This window comes from Branchiostoma floridae, chromosome 3 (assembly GCF_000003815.2).
Source record: "Branchiostoma floridae strain S238N-H82 chromosome 3, Bfl_VNyyK, whole genome shotgun sequence".
NCBI lineage: Eukaryota > Metazoa > Chordata > Leptocardii > Amphioxiformes > Branchiostomatidae > Branchiostoma > Branchiostoma floridae.
Window position 1 is genome coordinate 10,201,539 of NC_049981.1, and position 9,333 is coordinate 10,210,871.

The following is a 9,333-nucleotide window of genomic DNA, read 5'->3' on the forward strand; positions in this document are numbered from 1 at the left end:
TGTATTCAATCTGGGACATATATTTGCCTAATTTGCATAAATATGCATAAGAAAGGAGGAGGCACGCAGAAGTCGTCGTCGACCACGATGGACAATAAAGAGAGCATAAGAAACCTAGAATCACGATGCTTCATCTGGACCATAAAACTGGACTATTGACCTAGAATAGTCGAGAGACACCAAGCTATCAAGGGTGTGCTACAAGGCGAGACTTTTTCCAGGTCCCCCCTCCCCACTGGACTTTACAATAATATTATGAGTAGTCAGACCTGGACGTCTGTCCTTCAACTAATATTTTAAATCCATCATTAATTTCTCTTGTTTGGTCTTTCTAGTAAGCGAAGAGTAACATGCATATGTACCTATCACTAACATAGTACGTAGTATGTTTCATTCAACTACGCTGCAAAGAGGGACTAGTCATTGGATGGAGTTTGCGTATTTCTTCTCATGTAAAATATTAGAACTAACATGTCCTTGCTTGACCTTTACCGCTAATTCGCTGTTTGTGGAAGCCATGTAACACAAGAACAGGCAAGTATGTACAGTAGAATTAGATTTGGCGTTCCTATGGTTAGAGTATCATTGTATTGTCACTGGGGGGGGGGGGGCTTTAGGTGGTGGATTAGGGCAAGGTTCAAGGATTTAGCCCCGTGAATATCTAGCCCAGGGATGTCTTGCGTATTTAGTGAGATAAACTGGGTTAGTGGAGGACGTCAACTAATCAAAGATGGGTGAGAAGAATCGCGTCCAAACAGCCCTGTTGTTGGTGGTTTACATTCTTTGGCTGGGGAGAGGAGACTCTGCTCTGACAAAGCAACAAGCTGAGCATCTTAAAAGTAAGTACTACATACAACCTTTCTATCTCTCTCTCTCTCTCTCTCTCTCTCTCTCTCTCTCTCTCTTTGATTCTTAAAGTACAAAACATTATACGTTGGAACAAATCAATGGATATCGATAATCTTCAGAAGAAAGCAATATAATAAGCCGTGAGTTCGCGAATCCTGGCTGCTGTCACTGGCCCGACATGCACGCTACTTGAAAGAGTCCTTAGGAATGGACAGTAAGCACTGGTCTACTGTTCATTGTCTTTGTAAAAACAGCTCTGGTAGAATTAACCTGCAAATACAGTAAACTGTATACATAGCGTCTGTCTTCTCTGTCACAACAGTAGTAGAATAGCTTTCTGGATAGTTAAACTGGATAGAGATCACTTTGAATGTACCAGAAAAAAAGTAACCCTACTGTTACTGTTATTTTTGCGGGGACCTCCGAACGCCAACCAATCATGTATTTAACATAAGTTTTATATTCCATTGTGATTCGTTGTGACTGCTTGATATTTGTATTTGTATTCTTGATACAGTTTGAACGTGTGACAAAATATCTTCACTCGTACGTACTGGCATGAGAAAACGAGAAAGTTTAGTTAAATATAATAATATATTTTTCATGATGAAATAACACTACTGGAGGAATTCTAACAGTTACAATTGCCAGGTAGACTTGAAGCGGTGAAAACAAGGGTCGACGCGGTAAAGCTCAAAGTGACCCAAACCTCTCTAACTCTGAACACTATGGCCGAGGCAGGGTTTCCGCAGCCCACCCAATCACCAGGTAAGCCACAATTACAAGATTGCGATAACAAAACATATCTTGATTTCGGTTCCGACCATGGTTGCCGCCATGTTTACGCCGCCATGTTTGTTTCCCACATGCACTTTTTCAATGGTAGTATCTTGACAAATGGTAAGAAAATTTTGCCCCCATCCTTAGCATCGTTACCACTCAAAAACAGTAAATGACTCGAATTAATTCTAGTTCCATTATTTAGTGATTGAATCAAAATTACAACCGGCACTGCAACAAATCGAATGTGTATATCATTTTACACTTGTCGTCTCTAATCACTATACTAGTAGCTGCCATATTTCAGAGACTTTCGGTCAATGATGTGAACATGAAATTTTATCCCATGAGCAGGTATCAACCTCGCAGAAGGAAAGGAGGCGTTCCAATCAAGCAGTATATTGGGTATGGTTGCCAGCCATGCAGTAGATGGAAACACCGATGGTGACTACAACGAGAATTCCTGCACACACACCACGCAAGGGACGCGCGATCCCGCTTGGTGGGTGGATCTTGGACAATCGTACACCATTGGCAGGTACGAGCAGGACTGGCTAACGATCATCTTCATTAGCATGAATGTTTATCTGAGTTGGTAAATTACATGATGAGAAAAATAAGCTGTTCTCCAACTCAAGAAAGTACACTCAGTGGAATTTTCGCCCGAATCTATTGGTATTCTTCAGCTATCTGACACGTGTGATGTCAGCATTGGGCCAAAGTTCGTCGGAAGTCGGTGCCGATGAAGATGAATTTCACTTTGTCATGATGTGCAATAGGTACAATATTTCACGTAATGAGTTATTCATATTCCTCGAATCAAGTACAACAGATTTTAAGAGACTCAATGATACAGACAGATTTGATTATATATTCAGATGCAACAACTCCCACAATGCTAAAATAGGTAAATATATAAAAAACTGCTTTGTCATAAGAAAAAATGCCGAAACTCATAATTAGCCCCACTCGATTGTACAGTATCAATGATTCAGGCTAGCTCTTATTGTTCTAGAAATTAGGATGTCAAATTTCATTCTATATTCATAATCTGCATATGTACTGTGTTTAATACTTGTTTTAGTAATTAGGATAATAAGTTTGTTTCTTCTTTTTTGCCATACATTGTACCGTGTACGATCGTTGCGCAATAAAGTTCTTCTTCTTCATCATATATTTTCTTCTAGCATCGGTGTTGGGTTTACAGGACTTTTATGCCACCCTATAATAGATGGCCTTAATACTGCAGATTGTTTTGCTATCATTGTCTGCAGGGTGGTCATCTTCAACCGCCAGGACTGTTGTCAGGAACGAATCAACCCCTTCAACATCCACATCGGGGCTTCTAGTCGGAACCCCGTCACGAACCCCAAGTGTGGTGGCGATTATGAAATGGACGTGAACCAGCCGTCTATTTCCATCTTGTGCCAGGGGATGACGGGACGGTACGTCGGCGTTCGTCTTCCTGGTTCCCACCGAACTCTGGCCCTGTGCGAGGTCCAAGTCTTTTCAGGTGGTACTTTTCAGAAGGCACTTTACGATATCATATTTTATGGCAATATTGATGAGTTGCTTGATTCAACATCTTTTGAACACATATACCGTCAACTGATTTATTTTTGGTAATCTTTCTCAGAAATACTGACCCACTCTCTTTTCTCACCAGACTTTACTTCTGATGATAAAGTTTTTTTCTAATGATCACGTGCTTGTGTTCCAAGAATCTGGCATTGAAACATTGTGTACGTAGCGTCATGTGTGGTGTAGTGTTAAGTGTCTTTCCAAAGGGACAACGTCGGAGGCACGGCGAGGATAAAACTCGGGACCTCTAAATTCCGAGCCGAACGTTCTACCAGTTACAGTTGTTTTGTTTTACGAGGTGGTTGCATCGACATTGTAAAACCAAATATGAAAACTTTAGAATATTTATCTAAAATGCTTGTGAAGGCTGCTGTAATGAAATTCAGCACAAAAATTGAGAATATTTCACCTCTTATCATTTTTTAAACAGACGTATTGCCTAGTGCGGAGCTCAACACCACTCCAACGCCAGCACCCGGTAAGGCTCATCGCCGCTTTGTTTGCAAGATGGTTGAATCTACATCTTAAAACGAAACGAATAAGCTAATTACAACGTTGCCATAACAAAACATATCTTGATTTTGGTTCCGACCATGGTTGCCGCCATGTTTACGCCGCCATGTTTGTTTCCCACATGCACTTTTTCAATGGTAGTATCTTGACAAATGGTAAGAAAACTTTGCCCCCATCCTTAGCATCGTTACCACTAAAAACAGTAAATGACTCGAATTAATTCTAGTTCCATTATTTAGTGATTGAATCAAAACTACAACCGACACTGCAACAAATCGAATGTGTATATCATTTTACACTTGTCGTCTCTAATCACTATACTAGTAGCTGCCATATTTCAGAGACTTACGGTCAATGATGTGAACATGAAATTTTATCCCATGAGCAGGTATCAACATCGCAGAAGGAAAGGAGGCGTTCCAATCAAGCAGTATATTGGGTATGGTTGCCAGCCATGCAGTAGATGGAAACACCGATGGTGACTACAACGAGAATTCCTGCACACACACCACGCAAGGGACGCGCGATCCCGCTTGGTGGGTGGATCTTGGACAATCGTACACCATTGGCAGGTACGAGCAGGACTGGCTAACGATCATCTTCATTAGCATGAATGTTTATCTGAGTTGGTAAATTACATGATGAGAAAAATAAGCTGTTCTCCAACTCAAGAAAGTACACTCAGTGGAATTTTCGCCCGAATCTATTGGTATTCTTCAGCTATCTGACACGTGTGATGTCAGCATTGGGTCAAAGTTCGTCGGAAGTCGGTGCCGACCCCCCTTCCCTGGTGAGCGTAATTTCCTGAGTTAGAGCTATTTATTTTTGTCATTAATAAGATAATCTTCATTGTTGTCAACGACTACTCGTAAATCAAACATGACAGAGAGTCCATCAATGGAAGAGGCTTCCAATTCACTAGTAGACATTGTTAATGATCTGTCTACTTGTTTTTGTTTTCACATGTAGCTCACATATATTTTCTATCTGCTGGCATCGGTGTTGGGTTTATAGGACTTTTATGCCACCATATAATAGATGGCCTTAATACTGCAGATTGTTTTGCTATCATTGTCTTCAGGGTGGTCATCTTCAACCGCCAGGACTGTTGTCAGGAAAGAATCAACCCCTTCAACATCCACATTGGGGCTTCTAGCCGGAACCCCGTCACGAACCCCAAGTGTGGTGGCGATTATGAAATGGACGTGAACCAGCCGTCTATTTCCATCTTGTGCCAGGGGATGACGGGACGGTACGTCGGCGTTCGTCTTCCTGGTTCCCACCGAACTCTGGCCCTGTGCGAGGTCCAAGTCTTTTCAGGTGGTACTTTTCAGAAGGCACTTTACGATATCATATTTTATGGCAATATTGATGAGTTGCTTGATTCAACATCTTTTGAACACATATACCGTCAACTGATTTATTTTTGGTAATCTTTCTCAGAAATACTGACCCACTCTCTTTTCTCACCAGACTTAACTTCTGATGATAAAGTTTTTCTAATGATCACGTGCTTGTGTTCTAAGAATCTGGCATTGAAACATTGTGTACGTAGCGTCATGTGTGGTGTAGTGTTAAGTGTCTTTCCAAAGGGACAACGTCGGAGGCACGGCGAGGATCAAACTCGGGACCTCTAAATTCCGAGCCGAACGTTCTACCAGCTACAGTTGTTCTGTTTTACGAGGTGGTTGCATCGACATTGTAAAACCAAATATCAAAACTTTAGAATATTTATGTCTCATTAACTATGCAAATATGGTCCTTATTTACATAAGCTGTATTAGTCGATCATTCTCCACTCAAATAACATAAGTCATATCTTACGAAAGAAGGCTATTGTATAATCTATTGATTATTGATGCAAATGAGTTCTCATCTGCATAATTTATATTCAGTGACGTTTACCTCCACGTAAATGAAATTACCCTCATTTACCACTATCGAATAATAGCCTTATCTCATTAATCGCGCAAATCTGATTTTCATTTGCACAATTTTCACCTATCAATATTTTTCTCAGCTACATATCTCACTAGAATGTGGCACGTTGGCGGCCTTAATTAGATAGTGTTACCCTTGACATTCAATTTTTTTTTTCTATTGAACAAACACATAAAGGCAAAATAACAGACAAGTAGCGGCCCACTCAAGTTAAGACAACTTATATCGGTGCCGCTATTCAAATTGAACTACCAATCAAAACGTACGTATGCGTATTGATGACTTTAAATGTGAACTAAAACAATAACGTTACTGATTATGAAATATCACGTAGAACGTTCAAGTATAGACTAAAAAGACAACAAAGCACTTCAAGCGTGAAAAGATTCGATGTTTATCGATAGAATTCGTGTGTCAAATCGCCCGGCTGCAGCGACACCACCAACGTACCGCAGCCTCATTACATTGTTTTCGAATTTTCAACAAGGTCCGACAACACTTCCGCAAGTTGCTGGATACACTGTACGAGCCGGAGACTGTCGTGGGAACGACATCTGGTCCCTCACCGGTTCCGGCATGACTCTGTCCCAGTGTGCCAGCCGGTGCAGCGGCAGCTCCCAGTGTGTGGCCTTTCAGTTCTCCAACGGAAACTGTTACCCGAAATCTGCGACCTGCAGTTCGCCCATTACTGCCAACCCCCGCGACACCTTCTACGACAAGGAAGCAGGTGATTGTATTCAATCACTTCACCTCACTAGTCACCACCTCACCTCACAACTCACCACCTCACCTTACCAGTCACCAGTCCACCTCACCTTACCAATCACCACCTCACTTCAACAGTAACCACCTCACCTCACCAGTCACAACCTCACCTCACCAGTCACAACCTCACCTAACCAGTCATCACCTCACCTCACCAGTCACCACTGCACCAATCACCACCTCACCTTAGGCCTACGTCACATTTCCTACTCGGGGCCCGGCCGGGCTGTTTGCGGAAACGAAAAATTAAAGTTTATGCTAATAGATATGCACAATGTATGCTGTTGAATTATTTTCGGTCCGTTTGTTGTTGTTGTTGTCTTTTATATCATAATTATCGTCCCCGAAAGCTGCCCGGCCGGGCCCCTTTGTGGAAATGTGACCTTAGCCTTACCAGTCACCTCATCCCTTTTTGATGTTTTGCAGGATCTGTCCCTGATGGCTATGTAGAGAGAGGGGGCTCCTACTACAAGCTGTTCAGGACAACGAAAAAGAACCAGGCCAGTGCACAGGAGACATGTGAAGCTGACGGGGGCAACTTGGTATCTATAAAGACCTCGTCTCTCAACAACTTCCTTCTGGGCTTGATGCCGGATAGGGTGAACTACTGGATCGGGCTCAATGATAAAGATGTATGTATCATATATGCTAACTTGCGTTTTCATTTTGTATTCCTACATATAAAGAAGATGGTAGACGGCAGGCTGTGCTTTATCTTGAACCACTCCCTGGCTTATTCCGGCAAACCGTGTACAGAGCCATATATTCTCTCTCCCACTCATTGTCCGTGTGTGTGTGTGTGTGTGTATGTGTGTGTTTGTGTGTGTGTGTGTGTGTGTGCGTGTGTGTGTGTGTGTGAGGGGGGGGGTGCGTGTGTGCGTGCGTTTTGCGTGTGTGTGCGTGTTTGTGTGTGCGTGTGTGCTCGCGCGCGTGTGTGTGTGTATGTATTACAGTATGTGTGCGCGTTTCTTTCTTTCTTTATTTGTTTTGGTTCGCGTATGTCCGTAGTTATTTCAATGCACTGCCAATACCGTGACTGGTAGTGATTGGGAAGATGACTGCAAATGTCAGACGGAGTGGCAGAAAGTACTGGTCAGAGATGGTAGAACTAACCGTTAATCAGACTAGACAGTCCAGGTCTTGGCCTCAATGGAAGAGGCTACCAGTTTACGAGGAGGCACTCTACCGTTTTTAGTCTGTTTGCGCTTTCGACCTTATGTCTTCTCCTTTGACGCAATGGAATGTTGATCAAAACATTTTTTGCATAATCAATAAATGAAGATATAATGCAGATTGGAGTTCATTAGAATATCACCGTTCTACTAATTCTTCAGAGTGAAGGCACGTGGATGTGGGAAGATGGGAGCAGACTGAAACGTTGTGATTTCACCAACTGGGCACCGTATGAACCAAATGACAACAACGGAGCCTATGGGGGACAAGACTGCATCCACATTTGGGCAGGATCCAGCTTCAAGTGGGATGATGACGAGTGCTGGAAAGGGAAATATTTCATCTGCCAGATAGGTGAGTTGGAATCATTGTTGAACTTTATTTTGGAATGATGAACTAGTCGACTTTGGAGTTTGTGGTAATGCATTCCACTTGCACATGCACACTTCCGATTGAGATTTTTAAACCTAAAACCTAAGTATACAGTGCTTAAAGGAAAGCTACACTAAAAATGGAAAAGCCTGCTACACTATGGTAAATATAGCCCAAATTAAGATTCTCACTTGTGAGGCAGCTCTAACCTATGACAGACTTATGTAAAACAAGTGAGAACTTTGATGTATATTTACCATGGTACAGCAGGCATTTCCATTTTTAGTGTAGCCTTCCTTTAACGACTGAATTTGTGACATGGTCGTTACAGCTTTGCATTACTCAATAGTCCTGTCACTATTGAATAAGTATCGATGAGTGACGTATAATTTGTCTATGATCAGAAAGACGGTTTCATTAACAATATAACCATTGATCGAATCCATTTATCTATAGGCCCTGGAGAGGAAAATTGCTAGAGTGCCGATGAACTCAAGGTGCCTTATTTCAAGTGGTAATGTTATATCAATGGTTTATTGAGAACACATAGTTTAAAAAAAGGCCAACAAATATAGCAGCCTGTCGCTGAATTGGTGTCAGACTTTACAACATCATGCCGGTGGATAAATATGATTATGAATCAAACAATTAGGTGTTAAAGGGACAGCGGGATTAAATACTTACTACTTGACAGAGGCAAGGTTCCATAATTCAGATGTTGGAAATGATCGGAGTGCATATTAAACATACTTAACTATGTAAATCTATGTAGTGCAGGGCTCCACTGCAAAGCAGTGCAAACCACTGAGTGGACTACCCTGGGTAAAAATGACAGAAATAAGAATAAATATTTGCACATTCTCTAAAAGGGTAATAAAATGATTGTATATAGAATTGCTATATGTAGAATTTCATAACGTGTGCACATTTTCGGATCACCAATCAAATTGTTATGACGAATAGATAGAAATTTCATTCATCTGTAGCAACGTGTTATATTGTGTATCATTCATAATAGGATAATCGTAGCTGTTCATGGAAAATTCTTCAAAATTGATTTTCTCATCATTGTCTATCATTTGAAGTGGGCGTTTTGTGTCTTTTTGTTACTGAACAAGATAGAAAGGTTTTACTTGTACTATTGGTAAGCTACAGAATCCTAGTGTTCAAATTCCTCCAAATAAAGTGATGTAAATCAAAAATTTGTGTCGACAACTTCATTTCAATGGAAAGTCTCCTTAACTCATGTTTTCATCTCTGATACTGTTTGTAGAGGTCTAGCAAATACATTACTTTAAATTTTATAGAATTATAGATTAAGTGTACGAAGTCTGACAGCTTTAACTTATTGAAAAATAG

The 9,333-nt window shown here is 41.2% G+C and overlaps 1 protein-coding gene across 1 annotated transcript; it reads left to right on the forward strand.

The window, feature by feature from the left end:
• The first annotated feature begins 907 nt into the window (after positions 1-907).
• On the forward strand, positions 908-8,941 carry LOC118411577. Its single transcript, XM_035813979.1, has 10 exons — positions 908-1,617; positions 1,984-2,167; positions 2,904-3,142; positions 3,641-3,688; positions 4,112-4,295; positions 4,805-5,043; positions 6,152-6,391; positions 6,856-7,061; positions 7,764-7,956; positions 8,431-8,941. Exons 1-10 carry the CDS (start codon positions 1,578-1,580, stop codon positions 8,451-8,453), a joined length of 1,596 nt encoding a protein of 531 aa, XP_035669872.1. The 5' UTR covers positions 908-1,577; the 3' UTR covers positions 8,454-8,941.
• The last annotated feature ends 392 nt before the right edge of the window (positions 8,942-9,333 follow it).